This window comes from Nerophis ophidion, linkage group LG03 (assembly GCF_033978795.1).
Source record: "Nerophis ophidion isolate RoL-2023_Sa linkage group LG03, RoL_Noph_v1.0, whole genome shotgun sequence".
NCBI classification, from domain to species: domain Eukaryota; kingdom Metazoa; phylum Chordata; class Actinopteri; order Syngnathiformes; family Syngnathidae; genus Nerophis; species Nerophis ophidion.
Window position 1 is genome coordinate 10,190,331 of NC_084613.1, and position 23,930 is coordinate 10,214,260.

Here is a 23,930-nt window from a genome sequence, read left to right on the forward strand (position 1 = left end):
ACCATAATAAAACATTTTTATTAAATGTGCTTTTTATGATGGTATCCTTACATCACACTCAAATTTATAAGCGCAGGCCTAAATTTACCGCATGCCTTTGGTAAACGCCGGAGTGAGAAGAGGTTTTAAATTAATTAGCGCCCCGGCGGCAATTCAAGGAAATACGGTATTAGAACACTGTGGATAGACATCTGCATGACCGGTACATTTTAGAGCCGGTATACTACCGGATATATACTACCGGATCTTCAGCTCTCACTGGATCGGTTTGCAGCCGAGTGTGAAGCGGCCGGAATGAGAATCAGCACCTCCAAATCAGAGTCCATGGTTCTCTCCCGGAAACGGGTTGGGGAGGAGACCCTGCCCCAAGTGGAGGAGTTCAAGTACCTAGGAGTCTTGTTCACGAATGGGGGAAGAGTGGATCGTGAGACGGTGCGGCGTCTTCCGTAATGCGGACATTGTACCGATCCGTTGTGGTGAAAAAGGAGCTGAGCCGGAAGGCAAAGCTCTCAATTTACCGGTCGATTTACGTTCCCATCCTCACCTATGGTCATGAGCTTTGGGTCATGACCGAAAGGATAAGATCACGGGTACAAGCGGCCAAAATGAGTTTCCTCCGCCGTGTGGCGGGGCTCTCCCTTAGAGATAGGGTGAGAAGCTCTGCCATCCGGGAGGAACTCAAAGTAAAGCCGCTGCTCCTCCACATCGAGAGGAGCCAGATGAGGTGGTTCGGGCATCTGGTTAGGATGCCACCCGAACGCCTCCCGAGGGAGGTGTTTAGGGCACGTCCAACCGGTAGGAGGCCACGGGGAAGACCCAGGACACGTTGGGAAGACTATGTCTCCCGGCTGGCCTGGGAACGCCTCGGGATCCCCCGGGAAGAGCTAGACGAAGTGGCTGGGGAGAGGGAAGTCTGGGCTTCCCTGCTTGGGCTGCTGCCCCCGCGACCCGACCTCGGATAAGCGGAAGAAGATGGATGGATGGGTGGATATACTACCGGATATGATTCATTACGGCGTGGCGCAGTGGAAAGGTGGCCGTGCGCAACCCGAGGGTCCCTGGTTCAATCCCCACCTAGTACCAACCTCCTCACGTCTGTTGTGTCCTGAGCAAGACACTTCACCCTTGCTCCTGATGGGTGCTGGTTAGCGCCTTGCATGGCAGCTCCCTCCATCAGTGTGTGTGTGAATGGGTAAATGCGGAAGTAGTGTCAAAGCGCTTTGAGTACCTCGAAGGTAAAAAAGGCGCTATACAAGTACAACCCATTTACCCATTATTAGGATGGCGGTACTAAACCAATACCGGTATACCGTACAATCCTAGGTCAGACCAATCTAACGCAGGCCTGGCTATTTTGAAGAGGCCATAAAAAAGCTCAGAGAAAACACCGGCGTAGCCTACCACTCACCGCTCTGGCCGGATCGGCAAAGTCAATCTTGAGGCGTCCCATGGCTCTGATGATGGCGATGATGGACTGGATGGTGTTGCTGTAGACCACCGCTTTGTATTGCTTGCACTCCTCCTCGGAGTAGCCCGCCTCGTGGATGATCCTGGCAAACAAGAGCAGCGGGGAGGCCGCGTGTCTCGTCATAATGACATTTTTATCCGGCCGCCTGCTTGATGCACTCCGCCATCCCTGCGCAAACACCATTTGCACGATTCACTTACTTCATCTGCTTAACAATGGTGCTCTTCCCAGACTCCCCAGCACCTGAAAAGGGAGAAAAAGTGAAATTAGAATCCCTGCCGGCACCACAAACTATTATTGTTTGTATCACAGGCGCTGCTGAGTTGACACAATGAAGTGTTTATCCGACCAAAATACTTCTAATAAAAAAAACATCACATGCAGCATTTTGTACAAACACCAAACTGGAAAGTTAAGCCTCAAGCAATTCCTCTTTTCATCTTGGGCACACCATGAGAATTAAACAACAACAAATTCACCCGTTCCCTGCGTCCAATCTGCAGTCGGGGCGGAGCGGCCGGCAGAACGCGGCGAGGGAAGCGACTCAATCCGCGGTTTAGCCGCGTCTGAGCGCAATTGGATTAATCAACTTGATCCTGTCGTCAATGAGATTACACACGGCTCATATGTCCCCGGGTTACCATTTCACGCAGGACGGACTCACCAGTTAGGAAGGGTCTAAAAATGGAGTGATTTGACTCGGAAACACATCAACTTTCATACTTGTTACTATAGTGTTGTCCCGATTACAATATTTTGAATAATATAATATAGGGGTGTAACGGTACGTGTATTTGTATTGAACCGTTTCGGTACGGGGGTGTACCGAACAAGTTTCTAATATAAAGTCTTAACAAGCTGCTCTGCTTCTTCTGCCTCTGTCTCAGCACCCAGCATTGTCCCACCCACACAACCATCTGATTGGTTACATCATGGGTGTCCAAAGTGCGGCACATTTTAAAAATACTATGGAAAAAAATTTAAAACATAAAAAGTGGTATAAAAGAGCAAACAGGTGAAATGTAACAAGAACATGTTGCAATGTTTACTCTAATAACACAAATCAATCAATCAATCAATGTTTACTTATACAGCCCTAAATCACTAGTGTCTCAAAGGGCTGCACAAACCACTACAACATCCTCGGTAGGCCCACATAAGGGCAAGGAAAACTCACACCCAGTGGGACGTCGGTGACAATGACTATGAGAACCTTGGAGAGGAGGAAAGCAATGGATGTCGAGCGGGTCTAACATGATACTGTGAAAGTTCAATCCACAATGGATCCAACACAGTCGCGAGAGTCCAGTCCAAAGCGGATCCAACACAGCAGCGAGAGTCCCGTTCACAGCGGAGCCAGCAGGAAAACATCCCAAGCGGAGGCGGATCATCAGCGCAGAGATGTCCCAAGCCGATACACAGGCGAGCAGTACATGGCCACCGGATCGGACCGGACCCCCTCCACAAGGGAGAGTGGGACATAGGAGAAAAAGAAATGAAACGGCAGATCAACTGGTCTAAAAATGGAGTCTGCCATGCAGGCTGTTTCTTTCTTAAAAAAAACAACAACAGTGAATTAAAATAAATAATTAATTATTGACCAATTCAAGGCTCCCATTTCGTCACATTAAATATTCCACTTTGAGATATTTTTGAGGGCAAATGTTGCATATTTTGTGTTTGCCATATAAAAAACTGAGCTGTTTTTTTTTTCCAAGAAGGGCCTAAAACATTTTTTATAATTGACGAATAGATCTTAAGTTGATCTCGAGACCATTGTGTTAAAAGTAAACAGTAAAAAAAAAAAAAAAATACTATTTTTTAACACTTTAATGAGAAGGATCCTTTTGAATAAGTGTGTTTTGTTTTTAAGTGTCATTGCACAAAAAATAACAGTGAATTAAAATCAATGGTGTTATGAGTTGTTTACCTTTTTACGGCTCCAATTATGATATAATCTCAAACATTCTACTTGAAAATTTTATTGGGTGAAAATATTGCATATTTTGTTTTTTTTTTCCATAAAAAAACATGGTTTTCTTTGACAAAAACAGCATACAACTTAAATCTTTAAAAACGTCATATTGACAGATAGACTTACTGTTGATCTACAGATTTAAAACTTGAATAATGATAAAAATTATAATACTAAATCATGACACATTTTTAACATTTTATTTTTACCAAAACCCTTTGGGGTCCCCTGGGATCAAGCCTGAGTGGAGGCCTAAATGTATATATTTTTAATCATATATTGTATTGGTTTTTAAAATGAACGGCCCCCGCTTGCTTTGATTTTTCAGTGTACGGCCCTCAGCCAATCAGCTGTGCGTATTCAGAGCGGTAACAGCCAATCGGCAGTGCGTATTCAGAGCGCATGTAGTAAATGCTTCACCATCGAGCAGATAGGTGTTTAGCAGGTGAGCATAAGGCAGCGTACTCTCCCCAAATGATAAACACCTCCCAGTCAACTACTAGTAACATCACTATGAGTCCGTTGACTCGCAGTTCCGGCTTGACGTAAAGGCTAATTAGCTTTTAGCGTAACGTTAGCTCATTTTGCGGTGTGTGTGTGTGTGTTTTACAGACAGAAAAGCTTTGAATGGCAGGGTCCCTGCTATCACATGTTGATAAAAATAAAACATTTACATAATAAAAATCAACTACAGGCTTCCCAAATGCTGTGATAAATTAAGCAGGATGAGTTGACTTGAAACTGTTTAATGTTGCCCTTTTTATATGTAGAAGAAAAGTTTTGTCATTTTATTTAATCTGAGCAACAATTTGAGGCAGTTTAATGTGGATTAACTTGGGCAGAATGATTATAGTGTTCCCAATGTTAAAAGGATAAAGCCATTGTTTACAAATTTGGTAAATAAATAACCCAAAAAATTATATTTTGTTGTTTTCTTACTGTACCGAAAATGAACCAAACCGTGACCTCTAAACCGAGGTACGTACCGAACCGAAACTTTGTGTACCGTTACACCCCTAATATAATATCAAATCGATAATTTCATATTTTTTTAAGTAAAGGGGACCACAAAAAATTGCATTATTGGCGTTACTTTAACAAAAAATCTTAGTATACATTAAACATGTTCATTATTGCAATTTAGTCCTTAAATAAAATAGAAGACACTAGACAACTTGTCTTCGAGTAGTAAGTAAACAAAGGCTCCCAATTAGTCTGCTAATGTATGCAGTAACATATTGTGTCATTTCTCATTCTATTATTTTGTCAACATTATTAAGGACAAGCGGTAGAAAATGGAATATTAATCTACTTTTTTTATTTACTGTTAATATCTGTTAACTCTCTCCTTTAACAGGTTACATCTACACTGCTGTTAAAATGTCATAACCACTCATTCTTCTCTTGTTTGATACTTTACATTAGCTTTGGATGATAGCACACATTTAGATATCAATCCGATACCAAGTGAAGTGAATTACATTTATACAGCGCTTTTCTCTAGTGACTCAAAGCGCTTTAACATAGTGAATCCCAATATCGAAGTTACAGTTTAAACCAGTGTGGATGGCACTGGGAGCAGGTGGGTAAAGTGACTAGGATGGCGGAAGCGGGAATCGAACCTGGAACCTTAAAGTTGCTGGCACGGCCACTCTACCAACCAAGCTATGCCGCCCCATAGCTCGGTTAAGTAGTAAATAACATAAGTAGTTAAATGGGTCATATTCAAGAGTCCTCATGTGTCCAGGGACGCATTTCCTGAGTTCATAACATACATTTTTAAAGACTTTGTGATGCTAAAAGATATTGATGTAATCGTAGTAGTATCGACTAGACACGCTCCTGTACTTGGTATCATTACAGTGGATGTTAGTTGGAGATCCACCAATGGTGTTTGTTTACATTGTGACGCCAGTGTGTATTGAAGCATGTTTACCTACTCCTCCTCCAGTGATATTAATACTTGGAAGAAACTTACTTTGTCGCCATGGAAACAAGAATTAGTGACTTAAAAGTAGCTAAAACACTGCCGACTGCGCAGTTGGCCTTTGCAGCTCCCTGTGAGATTTGTGCTTGTTTACAGCCGAGAACACAACATTTTAATTACGCTTTCCTCTGCTGGGAATGGCGACTCCCAGGTGAGGAGTAATGTTCACCAATTTAACTTCCCCCTCGTGACGAGTGCTCACGCACACACGCACACACGCACACACACACCTCAAAGACTGCAAACATAGCATTCATGTTCAAATACTAACTTGCACCTAGGTGTACTACTATCAGACATACTTGTTTTTGTCCAAATGCTCAGGATACAGTAATATATACTGTATATATGTACAGAGAGAGAGAGAGTGACACACACACACACACACACACACACACACACACACACACATATTCATTATATTGCCAAAAGGATTAGGCCACCTGCCTCGACTCACATATGAACTTGAAGTGCCATCCCATTCCTAACCCATAGGGTTCAATATGACCTTTTGCAGCTATTACAGCTTCAACTCTTCTGGGAAGGCTGTTCACAAGGTTGCAGAGTGTGTTCATAGGAATTTCCCACCATTCTTCCAAAAGCACATCACTGATGTTGGTTTGAGAAGGCCTGGCTCTCAAGTCTCCGTTCTAAATCATCCCAAAGGTGTTCTATAGGGTTCAGGTCAGGACTCTGTGCAGGCCAGTCAAGTTCATCCGCACCTGACTCTGTCGCCCATGTCTTTATGGACTTTGCTTTGTGCGCTGGTGCACAGTCATGTTGGAAGAGGAAGGGGCCGGCTCCAAACTTTTGGGAGCATGGAATTGTCCAAAATGTTTTCATATACCGGAACATTTAAAGTTCATTTTACTGGAACTAGTCCTGAAAAACAACGCCACACCATAATTCCTCCTCCACCAAATTGTACCGTTCTTGGCAACCTCCAAACCCAGACTCGTCCATCAGATTTCCAGATGGAAAAGTGTGATTCATCACTCCAGAAAAGGCATCTCCACTGCTCCAGAGTCCAGTGGCCACGTGGTTTACAGCGATGCATCCCACCCTTTGCATTGGACTCGGTGATGTATTGCTTAGATGCAGCTGCACAGCCATGGAAACCCATTGCATGAAGCTCTCTGCGTACTGTGTGTGGGCTAATTGTAAAAATCACATGAAGTTTGGAGCTCTGTAGTAACGGACCGTGCAGAAAGTCTTTGCACTGTGCGCTTCAGTATCCGCTGACCCCTCTCTGTCAGTTTACGTGGCCTACTACTTGTTGGCTGAGTTGCTGTTGTTCCCGAACTCTTCCGTTTTCTTACAAAAAAGCCGACAGTTGACTTTTTAGGCGCGAGGAAATTTGAAGACTGGATTTGTTGCACAGGTGGCATCCTATGACAGTTCCACGCTGGACATCACTGAGAGCTGCCCATTCTTTCATTCTTTCACAAATGTTTGTAGAAACAGTCTCCATGCCGAAGTGCTTGATTTGATACACCTGTATCACCAAGTGGTGGGTGGAGCAGATTTCAGATAGCAGTGTTCTGAGTTAGCTCCAAAGTCGAGGTGCTACTGTATTGGATTTGTCGTCTTATTGACATCATGCACAAAAGTGCACTCATAGCTTGTTTTAAAATGTCTCTGACAATCTTGCACTTTCTGTTTTGAAATTACATGAATGTTTCTGCCACTGCTTAATAACGCTTTAATAAATACAGTTTTGGTCAATTGACTTAGTTGTGATTTCCCTCTGCATTTTTAATGAGCTTATATTAATGCGATAAATTGGGGGTGGTACCTCTGGATTGGCAGACCGGGGTGGTGGTTCCTCTCTTTAAGAGAGGAACACACTCCCCAGCCTTCCTGGTAAGGTTTTTCAGGTGTACTGGAGGAGGCTATGCCGGATAGTCGAACCTCGGCTCGGATTCAGGAGGAACAGTGTGGTTTTCGTCCTGGTCGTGGAACTGTGGACCAGCTCTATACTCTCGGCAGAATCCTTGAGGGTGCATGGGAGTTTGCCCAACCAGTCTACATGTGCTTTGTGGACTTGAGAAGGCATTCGACCGTGTCCCTCGGGAAGTCCTGTGGGGAGTCCTCAGAGAGTACGGGGTATGGGACTGTCTGATTGAGGCGGTCCGGTCCCTGTACGATCAGTGTCAGAGCTTGGTCCGCATTCCTGGCATTACGTCGGACCCGTTTCCAGTGAGGCTTGGACTCCGCCATGGTTGACCTTGGTCACCGATTCTGTTCATAATTTATATGGACAGAATTTCTAGGCACAGTCAAGGCGTTGAGGGGTTCTGGTTTGGTGTCTGCAGGTTAGGTCTCTGCTTTTTGCAGATTATGTGGTCCTGATGGCTTCATCTGGCCAGGATCTTCATCTTACTGGATCGGTTCGCAGCATAGCGTGAAGCGACCGGGATGAGAATCAGCACCTCCAAGTCCGAGTCCATAGAGGAAAATGGTGGAGTGCCATATCCGGGTTGTGGATGAGACCCTGCCCCAAGTGGAGGAGTTCAAGTACCTAGAAGTCTTGTTCACGAGTGAGAGAAGAGGCGACTTCAGTAATGCGGACGCTGTATCTATCCGTTGTGGTGAAGGAGCTGAGCCGGAAGGCAAAGCTCTCAATTTACCGGTCGATCTACATTCCCATCCTCACCTATGGTCGTGATCTTTGGGTCATGACGGAAAGGACAAGATCACGAGTACAAGTGGCTGAAATGAGTTTGGGCCTCTCTCCCTTAGAGATAGGATGAGAAGCTCTGCCATCCGGAAGAAACTCAAAGTAAAGCCGCCGCTCCTCCACATGGAGAGGAGCCAAATGAGGTGGTTCGGGCATCTGGTCAGGATGCCACCCGAACGGCTCCTTAGGGAGGTGTTTAGAGCACGTCCGACCGGTAGGAGGCCACGGGGAAGACCCAGGACACGTTGGGAAGACTATGTCACCCGGCTGGCCTGGGAACGCCTCGAGATCCCCCGGGAAGAGCTGGACGAAGTGGCTGGGGAGAGGAAAATCTGGGCTTCCCTGCTTAGGCTGCTGCCCCCGCGACCCGACCTCGGATAAGCGGAAGAAGATGGATGGATATATTAATGCAGTATGAAGAATGTTTCATACTTCACGGTGGCACAGGGGTTAGTGCGTCTGCCTCACAATACGAAGTTCCTGCAATCCTGGGTTCAAATCCAGGCTCGGGATCTTTCTGTGTGGAGTTTGCATGTTCTCCCCGTGAATGCGTGGGTTCCCTCCGGGTACTCCGGCTTCCTCCCACTTCCAAAGACATGCACCTGGGGATAAGTTGATTGGCAACACTAAATTGGCCCTAGTGTGTGAATGTGAGAGTGAATGTTGTCTGTCTATCTGTGTTGGCCCTGCGATGAGGTGGCGACTTGTCCAGGGTGTACCCCGCCTTTCGCCCGATTGTAGCTGAGATAGGCGCCAGCGCCCCCCGCGACCCCGAAAGGGAATAAGCGGTGGAAAAATGGATGGGCTGGATGGAAGAATGTTTTAATGTAGACACATAGAATCATCATACTGCTGTGATTATATGTGTTCATTCGAGACTAAGGCAAAATATCGAGATATATATCGTGTATCGTGGTATGGCCTAAAAATATCAAGCTATTAAAAAAAGGCCATATCGCCCAGCCCTATTTACATGTTTCAATGATTATTTCGATGATAAGCTTTAAAAAAGGCAGGACATTCGTCATTCCTTTTACATTTCAATCGTCCTGATTTGCATACGAGGCAAGCCTCCCACGCGGAACTCTCATCTTAAGTGCATGTTACTTCTGTCAGCCTCGACGAACACCACGAAGATGCAGCCACCCACAAACGTCGCCGGGCGACCTGCACGCGCGGTGACTCCGCAAGAGGGGAAAGAACATCACACTGGCTCTCAAACCAGCCGGCGCAGAGGAAAAAAGAGGCTTAATTACAACAAGCACGCCCCTGATAACCAGCCTCATCTCAATGGTGGACATCACAGCCATAGGAAGTACTTCTCGGACTGGCTGTTGACGTTCCGCGTACATAATTGATGCACATTCACACGGCTGTCAGTCAGGCCACACGGGTTGCTAAGCAACCTTTTTGTGCATCGATTTTCTGACTAAGGTGGTGGTCAACGCTTTTGAGCTGGACATTTTGGACAATCAGATGCCCTTCCACACATACCAATGCTTTGTTTTGATGAACACTATCTATGATAATGGCCTACAGTACAACTGCATATAGACTTTATTAATTCCTTAATGAGAGTTCCTTCAGGAAAATTAAAACATTATGACACTGAGAAACATGTTTACCATTTTGGTTCCTTAGCTACATCAAATAGGAACTCTTGACATTATCTTTGTCAAGTCAGACATTTTTTTTTAGGCTGCCATCAGTTAAGTGGGGCCTTGGTAGATATTCCATTAGTCAATTAACCCATCCATCCATCTTCTTCTGCTTATTTGAAGTCGGGTCACGGGGGCAGCAGCCTAAGCAGGGAAGCCCAGACTTTCCTCTCCCCAGCCACTTCGTCCAGCTCTTCCCGAGGGGATCCAGAGGCGTTCCCAGGCCGGCCGGGAGACATAGTCTTCCCAACGTGTCCCCGGTGTTCCTCGTGGCCTCCTACCGGTTGGACGAGCCCTTAACACCTCCCTAGGGAGGCGTTCGGGTGGCATCCTGACTAGATCAATGGTCAATGGTCAATGCCTGAACCACCTCATTTGGCTCCTCTCAATTAACCAAACGATAAATAAAAATGAAGTCGATACCCAGGCCAGGGTCGATCAATTTTGCTCAATGATATTTTGACCTATAAAATATGGTCAATCATTTTTTTTTATTAACACAAAATGAACTCATCGTCATCATCATCATCGGCGGTCACTCGAAACGAGTATGACGATCTTCCTGGTAGGGGGGTATTAACCCTTTATGCGTGACTTTGTATAACATGGAGACTGGTGCACAGGCAGTCACCATACGATCCTTGACAGATGGAGTCCAAGACAACTAGGGACCCTTTTCTGCTGCAGCCTTCATCCGCCATCGCAGCCGTTGTGACGCTCCATTGGGTTAGCAATCATCCTCCGCCTGTTCCACCGTTGAGGTCTTGGGTTGTTACTTCCCCATAACTTGCCCCACATGGATGTGGGGGTGCCTTGTTCCGCCATCGCAGTCGTTGTGGTGGTTATTACATCTTCAGTCTTCCCCCCGCTCAGTAACTTGATGAAGCAATACCGATGCTCCAATGCTGAAGTTCAACTGAAATACTGCAATTTTTAATTTCTTTTTTAGAATTGAAGTAGAGCACACAATTCCCAAACAGGCTGAATATTTTGAAGATGGAAAAGTTTGAATTAGAGATGTTCGATAATATCTGACTGTTGATAACATCAGCCAATAAATGCTTTAAAATTTAATATCGGAAATTATCGTTATCAGTGTCAAAAAGTCAAATTTATGACATTTATAACGCTGCAGTTTACACGTAGGGAGAAGTACAGAGCGCCAATAAACCTTGAAGGCACTGCCTTTGCGTGCCGGTTCAATCACATAATATCTACGGCTTTTCACACACACGGGTGAATGCCATACATACTTGGTCAACAGTCACTGAGGGTGGCCGTACACACAACTTTAACACTGTTACAAATATGCGCCACACTGTGAACCCACACCAAACAAGAATGACAAACACGTTTCGGGAGAACATCCGCACCGTAACACAACATAAACAACAGAACAAATACCCGGACTCCCTTGCAGCACTAACTGTTTCGGGACGCTACAATATACACCCCCCCACCTCAGGGAGAGCATGTCCCAAATTCCAAGCTGCTGTTTTGAGACATGTTAAAAAAATAATGCACTTTGTGACTTCAATAATAAACATGGCAGTGCCATGTTGGCATTTTTTTCCATAACTTGAGTTGATTTATTTTGGAAAACCTAGTTACATCGTTTAATGCATCACAACAAAATTAGGCATAATAATGTGTTAATTCCACAACTGTATGTATTGGAATCGGTTGATATCAGTATCGGTAATTAAGAGTTGGACGATATCCAATAATCGGCAAAAAAGCCAGTATCGGACATCCCTAGATTGAATCAGATGAAAAATGTGGGAGTTGTGGAACTTTGACGAATGTACCATTGATTTAAATGTGAATTTCCAAAAAATGTTGGAATTTCAGGAAAAGCAGGATTTTTTTTGAAAATTGTACAAAAAAACAACTTGCTTGTTCTGAATGAGCTGAAATTGCTGGTGTTGGAATTTTTCAAATCGGTCGAGAAATGTTGAAGTAGTAACATGTTGAATCAGGAAATGGAATTACGGAATTCCTGGAATTTTTCCAGTTTAAAAAACAACTTTGTTATTTTGTCCTGATTAAGAGGAATGTTTTGATGGTGGAACAGTTGAAATGCGTTGAAAAATGTGGAAGTAGTCGACAGGGGAAAAAAAAGGTAAAAATAGGGCTTTGGACAAACCAGGAATTCTGGAAAATCCAGGATTTTTTTTTTTAAACTTGGAAAAAAAGTTTGAATTTCCAGGATGGGGGAATGTGTTAAAGGTGGAATGGTTTGAATCGGTAGAAACATGTCGAAATGATGGAAGTTTGAATTCATTTTGAATGGGAAAAATGTCCCGGAAAACCTGGAATTCTGAGAAATCTGGAAATTTGGGGAATCTGTCAAGGGAAAGCCCGCGATTCCCGAGTGGGCTGAACAGTTTGAAACGGGTGAAAAATGTAAAATGGTAGAGTCCACCAAAATCTGGAGAAGAAGAAGTTGAATAAATAGATGAATTTTGGTGTTGAAAAGCATGTGTGAATGTTTTGGAGCATTCACACAATAACGCAAGTACAATCCTCCCTTGTTTTAACGCTGCGGTTACGTTCCAAAAAAATACCCAAATAAGTAAAATCCTTGTAGTAGAAAATGATTTTTCCCCGTTTTTTGTGCTTTTTTCATTTTTTTTTTTGGTTTACACTATTTGTTTTTTCATTTACAGGTTGTTTTTTGTATTTATTATACATCTTTTTCATTTCTTATATATGTTTTAAGTCTGTAAAACCTCTAACAACACACTTTATAAACTTTTCTCAGACAGTCATTAACATGTTCTCACATTTCTCTCGTTTAAACACTCTCAAAGTTCAAACCTTGGTGGATTTGGAAAAAATAAAGTACAGTACACTACTGTTTTAAAGAATGAAACCAAAGATCAAAACCTGTTTTTTAGGACTGTAGGATTTGTTGACCTATAAACAGGCCCGTTTTATCATTTGTCACACAACCTTTTTGAGTCAGAAATCTGGGCTTCCCTGCTTAGGCTGCTGCCCCCGCGACCCGACCTCGGATAAGCAGAAGAAGATGGCTGGATGGACCCCGACTTAAACACGTTGAAAAGTGAAGTATGTTTATATAGCGCTTTTCTCTATTGGCGGCATAGCTCGGTTGGTAGAGTGGCCATGTCAGCAACTTGAGGGTTGCAGGTTCGATTGCCGCTTGTGCCATCCTAGTCACTGCCGTTGTGTCCTTGGGCAAGACACTTTACCCACCTGCTCCCAGTGCCACCCACACTGGTTTAAATGTAACTTAGATATTGGGTGTCACTATGTAAAGCGCTTTGAGTCACTTGAGAAAAGCGCTATATAAATATAATTCACTTCACTTCACTTTGGAGCAACATATGTTGTCATCCAAGCAACGTTAACATGGACACCCCTGCTTATTTCAGCAAGACAATGCCAAGCCAAGTGTTACAACAGTGTGATTTCGTAATAAAAGAGTGTGGGTACTTTCCTAGCCCGCCTGCAGTCCAGACCTGTCTCCCATGGAAAATGTGTGGCGCATTATGAAGCGTAAAATACGACAGCGGAGACCCCGGACTGTTGAACAATTAAAGCTCTACATAAAACAAAAATGGTAAAGAATTCCACTTTCAAAGTTTCAACAATTAAATTCCTCATTTCCCAAACATTAATTAAGTGTTAAAAGAAAAGGTGATGTAACACAGTGGAGAACATGCCCTTTCCCAACTACTTTGGCACGTGTTGCAGCCATGAAATTCTAAGTTAATTATTATTTGCAAAAAAAAAATAAAGTTTATGAGTTTGAACATCAAATATATTGTCTTTGTGGTGCATTCAACTGAATATGGGTTGAAAATGATTTGCAAATCATTGTATTCCGTTTATATTTACATCTAACACAATTTCCCAACTCATATGGAAACGGGGTTTGTAGAAGACGTCTCGAGATTTCGTGCTGATTATTCTTTTTTCTTCCGGCGCTTTTAGCCGATTCCAGCCCGCAGGGGCGGCTATATCAATACCAGCGTGCAAATATGTTTGTTTGTTTGTTAGGTGCAAATTTACGAGCGGATTCTAAGAAAGTGACGACCCCTTCAAGAAGTATGAAAGATTTATTAAGCGAAAGAGGAAGTCAGCTGATGGTCGTTTTATTTTTTTAAAAAAACTGTGACAAAAGCAGAGAAGAATGAAACGCCTGTTTAGCATCTTGAGGATTAAAAATAATATTTTGGCCCTTTTTTTTTTGTCCCGCATGTGATTTGTGTGCCGACTAATCCTGCGCTAGCAACGGCGGGGTTTGGTGGCGTTAAAGGCCTACAGAAACCCACTACTACCCACCACGCAGTCTGATAGTTTATATATCAATGATGAAATATTAACATTGCAACAAATGCCAATACGGCCTTTTTAGTTTACTAAATTTCAATTTTAAATTTCGTGTCGAAGTATCCTCAAGAAACGTCGTGGTATGATGACGCGTGACGTCACGAATAGTAAAGGACATTTTGTTCCAGCACCGTTCCCAGCTATAAGTCGTCTGTTTTCATAGCAAAATTCCACAGTATTCTGGACATCTGTGTTGCTGAATTTTTGCAATTTTTTCAATGAATAATGGAGACGTCAAAGAAGAAAGCTGTAGGTGGGAAGCGGTGTATTGTGGCCGCCTTTAGCAACACAAACACAGCCGGTGTTTCATTGTTTACATTCCCGAAAGATGACAGTGAAGCTTTACTATGGAACAGAGCGGTCAAGCGAACACAGTTGGATTGGACCACACACACAAAGTACGGTGAATTATGCAGCGATCATTTCGAAAGATCGTGTTTCGAAGAGGGTCCCTTGCGAAGGGCAGAGATGGGCATCGCCACCACCCGTCGACTGGTGCTGAAGAAAAGGTGCGGGGGCCGACCTTCAGGTTGTACAGGTACGACCATATAATCTCACTAAAAGACTAGTAACACAATAACCAGATCAGGGATTTTCCAGAATTATCCTAGTAAATTTGTCTAATGACATCTGAATCGCTCCCACTGTATAGTCTTTTTTTTTAATAGTCCTTCACTCTCACTTTCCTCATCCACAAATTTTTCATCCTCGCTCAAATTAGTGGGGGAATCGTCGCTTTCTCGGTCCGAATCGCTCTCGCTGCTGGTGGCCATGATTGTAAACAATGTTCAGATGTGAGGAGCTCCACGACCCGTGACGTCACGCGCACATCGTCTGCTATTTCCTGTACAGGCAAGGCTTTTTTTTTTAATCAGCGACCAAAAGTTGCAAACTTTATCGTCGATGTTCTCTACTAAATCCGTTCAGCAAAAATATGGCAATATCGCGAAATGATCAAGTATGACACATAGAATGGACCTGCTATCCCATTTCATCGCATAATTACACAGTAATTTGGACATCTGTGTTGCTGAACCTTTTGCAATTTGTTCAATTAATAATGGAGACTATAAAGAATAATGCTGTTGGTGGAAAGCGGTGGATTTCAGCTGCCTTTCGCACCGAAACACAGCCGGTGTTTATTTGTTGTGAAGCTTTAACAGAGCGGTCAAGCAGCAAGTTTTTGGGTGGGAAAATTGTGATATTAAGTCGGCTCTTACCGGGGACTTCAGTGGATTATGCGACCTCATCCTGCAGCTCAAAAAGGCAGCTGTGATCTTGGCTCCTCCATTGGCTTCTCTGAGAGACACTGGCGTTCACCGCAGCCCTCCGACTTTCAGGTATGACTTTACAATCTCACTAAAACACTATTAAAACAATAAGCAGATAAGGGATCTTCCAGAATGATCCTAGTAAATGTGTCTAATTACATCTGAAACGCTCACACTGCCGCCGCCTTCTCTTTTTTTTTTTAATTATTGCCTCACTCTAACTTTCCTCATCCACAAATCTTTCACCCTCGCTCAAATAATTGGGGAAATCGTCGCTTTCTCGGTCCGAATCGCTCTCGCTGCTGGTGGCCATGATTGTAAACGATGTTCAGATGTGAGGAGCTCCACAACACGTGACGTCACGCGCACATCGTCTGCTACTTCCGGTACAGGCAAGGCTTTTTTATTAGCGACCAAAAGTTGCGAACTTTATCATTGATGTTCTCTACTAAATCCTTTCAGCAAAAATATAGCAATATCGCGAAATGTTCAAGTGTGACACATAGAATGGACCTGCTATCCCCGTTTAAATAAGAAAATCTAATTTCTTAACATTGCAACACATGCCAATAAGGTCGGTTTAGTTTACTAAATTTCAACTTTAAATTTCCAGCGGAGTTTCTTGTTGAAAACGTCGCGGAGTGATGACACGTGTTTGTGACGTCTCGGGTTGTAGCGGACATATTAACTCAGCACCACTTACGGCTAAAAGTCGGCTCTTTTCATCACACAATTACAGAGTCATTTGGACATCTTTGTTGCTCAATCTTTTGCAATTTGTCCAATTAATAATGGAGACTATAAAAAATAATGCGGTTAGTGGAAAGCGGTGGACTGCCGCCGCCTTCTCTTTTTTTGTAAATTATTGCCTCACTCTAACTTTCCTCATCCACAAATCTTTCATCCTCGCTCAAATAATTGGGGAAATCGTCGCTTTCTCGGTCCGAATCGCTCTCGCTGCTGGTGGCCATGATTGTAAACAATATTCAGATGTGAGGAGCTCCACAACCCGTGACGTCACGCGCACATCGTCTGCTACCTCCCGTACAGGCAATGCTCTTTTTTATCAGCAACCAAAAGTTGCGAACTTTATCGCCAACATTCTCTACTAAATCTTTTCAGCAAAAATTAGGCAATATCGCGAAATGGTCAAATATGACACATAGAATGGACCTGCTACCCCCGTTTAAATAAGAAAATCTAATTTCAGTAGGCCTTTAAGGGAAAGAGGAAGTCGGCTGATGGTCGTTTTATTAAAGAAAAAAATCTAACAAAAGCAAAGAAGAATGAAACGCCTGTTTAGCATCTTGACGATTAAAAATAATATTTTGGCCCTTTTTTGTGTGTGTGTGTGTGTGTGTGTCGATTAATCCTGCGGCGGGGTTCGCTAGCGTTAAGAAGCTAATTGCTAAATTAGCTTAGTGACTTTAATGCCAGAGTTGGGCGGGCAGCGGCGGCGCTAAAGCGGCCTTAATCCCCCGAGATGAAGACATTTAACCGGGTTGTATTTAATGGGACGAACAAAAGGACGGTGGTCCAACTTTTTTTTTTTTTTTTTTTTAAAGCGAGCGACACCCGCCATTCAACATTAAAAAAACACAAAATGCCTCAACTTGTGTCGGTGTGGTTAAAAGTTAAATTAACGTCATTATTCGATATTCCGCCATTTAGGTCGACAACATGGAGACAGCATCGGCCGCGGATTAATACGAGGAAGATCCAGCAAGTAGTCCCCACCCGACCCCTCCATCTTTCTCTCACCGAGCAGCAACAGCTTCACCTCCCGGGCGGCTTTCTCGCCGTCGTCCCGGAGGTTCCTGTCGATCATCTTGCTCCGTTCCTGAGCCGCCTTGTCGTCCGTGCTCAGAGTACACCCCATCTTGACGCACACTGATATCCAAGGAGGGGGGGGGAATGAAAATAGACAAAACACAACTTTGGACTAGGGGGGGGGAGTGCTACGACATGCAAGGGCTACACCGAGCTAGCATCCAGCAATGGGGCGGAGGAATACACGGAGTAGGGAGGAGGAGGAGGAGGAGGAGGGGGGGAAGCGTGCCAACTGTTGGGATTCAAGCACACCCTTCTCGCGAAAAACTCGCCACTTCGCTGACAAATTTTTCCTGGAAAAAAAAAAATGAATGTTGTATATCCGTGCGGTGCGTCTAAACTAAATAAGGGGACGTCGACGCCACGTTCGTCTCGCTTGGCTTTTGAGATTGCTCGCTTCCGGCTGTGCTTGCGACGTAAAATGGGGCGTTGGGCGCATGCGCGGAGGGTTCGAAGTCGAGCTGTGCGGTGTTTAAAGTGCTGTGATTGAGCCTAAATCGGGTTCTTCAATACTTATGTTTTAAATACGGATTTTGCTTTAAATGTTATTTCTAATTGTGGTCATGGTCACTGCTGCCTACTTTGTCCTGTTATATTCTTATTTTACTGTTATAATTTTATTCCCATTGTTGCTTTTTATTTTTTATTCTTATTGTAATATTTCTCTATTTTGTTTCCATTTAAACCCCCATTTTTTACTTTTTACTTTATTTTTTTTAAATTGATCTCAACTCTGTACACTGCTGCTGGAATTTTAATTTTCCATCTATCTATCTATCTATCTATCTATCTATCTATCTATCCATATATCTATCTATCTATCTATCTATCTATCTATCTATCTATCTATCTATCTATCTATCCATCCATCCATCCATCCATCCATCCATCCATCCATCCATCCATCCATCCATCCATCCATCCATCCATCCATCCATCCATCCATCCATCCATCCATCCATCCATCCATCCATCCATCCATCCATCCATCCATCCATCCATCCATCCATCCATCCATCCATCTATCTATCTATCTATCTATCTATCTATCTATCTATCTATCTATCTATCTATCTATCTATCTATCTATCTATCTATCTATCTATCTATCTATCTATCGCGTTTACAAACATGTTTTTATTTTTATTGTATTTTTTTTAGTGAACAACAAACATCAGAATCAGCATCAGCCTCCTTTAAAGGCCTACTGAAATTAGATTTTCTTATTCAAACAGGGATAACAGGTCCATTCTATGTGTCATACTTGATAATTTCGCGATATTGCCATATTTTTGCTGAAAAGATTTAGTAGAGAACATCGACGATAAAGTTCGCAACTTTTGTTCGCTAATCAAAAAGCCTTGCCTGTACCGGATGTAGCAGAAGATGTGCGCGTGCCGTCCCCGCTGTGAGGGCTCCTCACATCCTCACATTGTTTATAATGTGAGTCTCCAACAGCAAGAGCTGTTCGGACCGAGAAAGCGACAATTTCCCCATTAATTTGAGCGAGGATGAAAGATTTGTGGATGAGGAAAATTAGAGTGAAGCACAAAAAAAAAAGAAAAAGCGACGGCTCCAAGCGGCGTCAGTGGGACCGTTTCAGATGTAATCAGACACATTTACTATGATAATTCTGGAAGATCCCTTATCTGCTTATTGTTTTAATAGTGTTTTATAGTGGTTTAATAACTTATAAACGCATGCTTACCTTAGCTAAAGCTAAATATTACTCAAATCTTATCCACCGTAATAAAAACGATCCTACATTTTTGTTTAGTACGGTAGCATCGCTAACCCAACAAGGGACTCCTTCCAATAGCTCAACCCACTCAGCTGATGACTTTATGCAATTCTTTAGTAAGAAAATTGAAGTCATTAGAAAGGAGATTAAAGACAATGCGTCCCAGCAACAACTGGGTTCTATTAACACTGACACGATTGTATATACGGCGGATACTGCACTCCAAAATAGTTTCTCTTGTTTTGAGGAAATAAGATTAGAGGAATTGTTACAACGTGTAAATGGAATAAAACAAACAACATGTTTACTTGACCCTCTTCCTGGGAAACTGATCAAGGAGCTCTTTGTATTATTAGGTCCATCAGTGCTAAATATTATAAACTTATCACTTTCCTCTGGCACTGTTCCCCTAGCATTCAAAAAAGCGGTTATTCATCCTCTTCTTAAAAGACCTAACCTCGATCCTGACCTCATGGTAAACTACCGACCGGTGTCTCACCTTCCCTTTATTTCAAAAATCTTCGAAAAAATTGTTGCGGAGCAGTTAAATGAACACTTAGCGTCTAACAATCTATGTGAAACCTTTCAATCCGGTTTCAGGGCAAATCACTCGACTGAGACAGCCCTCGCAAAATTGACTAATGATCTATTGCTAACGATGGATTCGGATGCGTCATCTATGTTGCTGCTCCTCGATCTTAGCGCTGCTTTTGATACCGTCGATCATAATATTTTATTAGAACATATCAAAACACGAATTGGTATGTCAGACTTAGCCCTGTCTTGGTTTAACTCTTATCTTACTGATAGGATGCAGTGCATCTCCCATAACAATGTGACCTCGGACTATGTTAAGGTAACGTGTGGAGTTCCCCAGGGTTCGGTCCTTGGCCCTGTACTCTCCAGCATCTACATGCTGCCGCTAGGTGACATCATACGCAAATACGGTATTAGCTTTCACTGTTATGCTGATGACACCCAACTCTACATGCCCCTAAAGCTGACCAACACGCCGGATTGTAGTCAGTTGGAAGCGTGTCTTAATGAAATTAAACAATGGATGTCCGCTAACTTTTTGCAACTTAACGCCAAAAAAACGGAAATGCTGATTATCGGTCCTGCTAGACACCGACCTCTATTTAATAATACAACTTTAACATTTGACAACCAAATAATAAAACAAGGTGACTTGGTAAAAAATCTGGGTATTATCTTCGACCCAACTCTCTCCTTTGAGTCACACATTAAAAGCGTTACTAAAACGGCCTTCTTTCATCTCCGTAATATCGCTAAAATTCGCTCCATTTTGTCCACTAAAGACGCCGAGATCATTATCCATGCGTTTGTTACGCCTCGTCTCGATTACTGTAACGTATTATTTTCGGGTCCCCCCATGTCTAGCATTAAAAGATTACAGTTGGTACAAAATGCGGCTGCTAGACTTTTGACAAGAACAAGAAAGTTTGATCACATTACGCCTGTACTGGCTCACCTGCACTGGCTTCCTGTGCACTTAAGATGTGACTTTAAGGTTTTACTACTTACGTATAAAATACTACACGGTCTAGCTCCATCCTATCTTGCCGATTGTATTGTACCATATGTCCCGGCAAGAAATCTGCGTTCAAAAGACTCCGGCTTATTAGTGATTCCTAGAGCCCCAAAAAAAAAAAAGTCTGCGGGCTATAGAGCGTTTTCCGTTCGGGCTCCAGAACAGTTCGAGATGCTACCTCAGTAGAAGCATTTAAGTCTCACCTTAAAACTCATCTGTATACGCTAGCCTTTAAATAGACCTCCTTTTTAGACCAGTTGATCTGCCGCTTCTTTTCTTTCTCCTATGTCCCCCCCTCCCTTGTGGAGGGGGTCCGGTCCGATGACCATGGATGAAGTACTGGCTGTCCAGAGTCGAGACCCAGGATGGACCGCTCGTCGGGACCCAGGATGGACCGCTCGCCTGTATCGATTGGGGACATCTCTACGCTGCTGATCCGCCTCCGCTTGAGATGGTTTCCTGTGGACGGGACTCTCGCTGCTGTCTTGGATCCGCTTTGAACTGAACTCTCGCGGCTGTGTTGGTGCCACTATGGATTGAACTTTCACAGTATCATGTTAGACCCGCTCGACATCCATTGCTTTCGGTCCCCTAGAGGGGGCGGGGTTGCCCACATCTGAGGTCCTCTCCAAGGTTTCTCATAGTCAGCATTGTCACTGGCGTCCCACTGGATGTGAATTCTCCCTGCCCACTGGGTGTGAGTTTTCCTTGCCCTTTTGTGGGTTCTTCCGAGGATGTTGTAGTCGTAATTATTTGTGCAGTCCTTTGAGACATTTGTGATCTGGGGCTATATAAATAAACATTGATTGATTGATTGATTGATCGATCTATCCATCTATCCATCCAACCATCCATCCATCCATCCATCCATTAAAACATAACTATTTAGCTATGGTAAGCTTCTGTTTTGAAATTTTTAACAAGAAGTTAGTTTCGAAGCAATAAATTCAACCGGAAGTAACCATGAACTCACACACCTAAAAAAATTCTATATTTGCAATTACTCTTGAATGTATTGAATATTATATCAAAATTACCACATCCGGCCTTTTAAGAATAAGAGACTGTGACGCCTTTAAATACACATTTAGATTTAAAATTGGGTTATAAGTTTGTAATAATTCGTAAAAACGTGAAAAAGGCGAATATACTCTATTGAAATCACACACAGATACATTAAAACATAACTATTTAGCTATGGTAAGCTTTTGTTTAGAAATTTTTAACAAGAAGTTAGTTTCGAGGCAATAAATTCAACCGGAAGTAACCATGAACTCACACACCTAAAAAAATCTATATTTGCAATTACTCTTGAATGTATTGAATATTATATCAAAATTACCACATCCGGTCTTTTAAGAATAAGACACTGTGACGCCTTTAAATACACATTTCGATTTAAAATCGGGTTATAAGTTTGCAATAATTCGTAAAATACGTGTAAAAGGCGAATATACTCTATTGAAATAACACACAGATACATTAAAACATGACTATTTACCTATGTTAAGCTTTTGTTTTGAAATTTTTAACAAGAAGTTAGTTTCGAAGCAATAAATTCAACCGGAAGTAACCATGAACTCACACACAAACACACACACGTAAAAAAAAATGTGTACATTTGCAATTCCTCTTGAATAGCTTAAAAAATAATTGTAATTTCAAAAAATTATGGATTAATTATGAAAAAATACCCAAAGTCAGAGCGACATTCAAGTCAAGCTGTACATGTTTAAAATGCTGTGATTTCAACTTTTGTTTTAAATATGTCATCATTATTAAGTTCAATTGTACCATAATACACTCACTGGACACGGCAATATATTTTATATATTTTTGTGAAAAGGATAAAAAAAAAACTCACCCTTATAAATGTATGTTTAAAGCGGGGGTCAGCAAGCCTCCGAGCCATCCATCCATCCATTTTCTACATCTTGTCCCTTTTGGGGTCGCGGGGGATGCTGGAGCCTATCTCAGCTGCATTGGAGCGGAAGGCCCCCGAGCCAAAAAACAGAAAACAATGATTTGCAAATCCTTTTCAACTTATATTCAATTGACTAGACTGCAAAAACAATATATTTCATGTTCACACTGAGAAACGTAATATTTTTTTGTGTGCAAATAATCATCATTAGAATTTAATGGCAGCAACACATTGCAAAAAAAGTTGTCACACTGTGTTACGTGGCCTTTCCTTTTAACAACACTCATTAATGGTTTGGGAACTGAAGAGACACATTTTTGAAGTGGAATTCTTCCCATTCTTGCTTGATGTACAGCTTAAGTTGTTCAACAGTCTCCCTTCTCATATTTTAGGTTTCACATTTTAAATGGGAGACAGGTCTGGACTACAGGCAGGACAGTCCAGTACCCGCGCTCTTTTACTATGAAGCTACGCTGTTGTAACACGTGGCTTGGCATTGTCTTACTGAAATAAGCAGGGGCGTCCATGGTAACGTTGCTTGGATGGCAACATATGTTGCTCCAAGACCTGTATGTACCTTTCAACATTAATGGAGCCTTCACAGATGTGTAAGTTACCCATGCCTTGGGCACTAATACACCCCCATACCATCACAGATGCTGGCTTTTCCACTTTTGACCTATAACAATCCGGATGGTTCTTTTCCTCTTTGGTCCATAGGACACGACATACACACTTTCCAAAAAACAATTAGAAATGTGGACTCATCAGACCGCAGAACACTTTCCCACTTTGCATCAGTCCATCTTAGATGAGCTCGGGCATAGCGAAGCTGGAGCATTTCTGGGTGTTGTTGATAAATTACTCTGGCTTTACGTAGTAGAGTTTTAACTTGCACTTACAGTGGTAGTGACCAACTGTAGTTACTGACAGTGGCTTTCTGAAGTGTTCCTGAGCCCTCATGGTGATATCCTTTACATGCAGTACCGCCTGAGGGATCCAATGTCACAGGCATTCAACGTTATGAACCATTTGATGAGATTAACGACTGTAGGTGGTTAAATCCCTTAATTCCTTTCAAAAACTGGTTGGGAAATGTTGTTCTTAAACAATTTGATCAGGCATTGGTTGACAAAGTGGCGACCCTCGCCCCGTCCTTGTTGATAATTGACCGAGCATTTCATGAAAGCTGCTTTTACACCCAATCACGGCACCCACCTGTTGTCAATCAGCCCGTTCACCAAATAAGTGTTTGACAAGAGTTCCTCGACTTCCTCAGTCTTTTTTGCCACATGTGCCAGCTTTTTCGAAACATGATGCAGGCATCGAATTCGAAAATGAGCTCATATTTGTAAAAAAAACAAAAACAAACACATTTTTCCAGTTGGAACGTTAAGTACCTTGTCTTTGCAGTCTATTCAATCGAAAAAAATGAGCAAATATTAGTATTCTGTTGTTATTTACCATTTACACAGCGTGACAACT

At 42.7% G+C, this 23,930-nt stretch overlaps 1 protein-coding gene across 1 annotated transcript in view; it reads right to left on the reverse strand.

Annotated features, from left to right (window-relative positions):
- Positions 1-17,636, reverse strand: part of LOC133549096 (guanine nucleotide-binding protein G(i) subunit alpha-1) — a 39,348-nt gene extending 21,712 nt beyond the window's left edge. The window contains exons 1-3 of the mRNA XM_061894230.1: positions 17,160-17,636; positions 1,669-1,711; positions 1,409-1,550 (exon numbers count right to left, since the gene is read on the reverse strand). Of these exons, the coding sequence (XP_061750214.1) occupies positions 1,409-1,550; positions 1,669-1,711; positions 17,160-17,277 (303 nt within the window). The 5' untranslated portion in view covers positions 17,278-17,636. The remainder of the gene's footprint in view (positions 1-1,408; positions 1,551-1,668; positions 1,712-17,159) is intronic.
- Between the last annotated feature and the right edge of the window lie 6,294 nt (positions 17,637-23,930).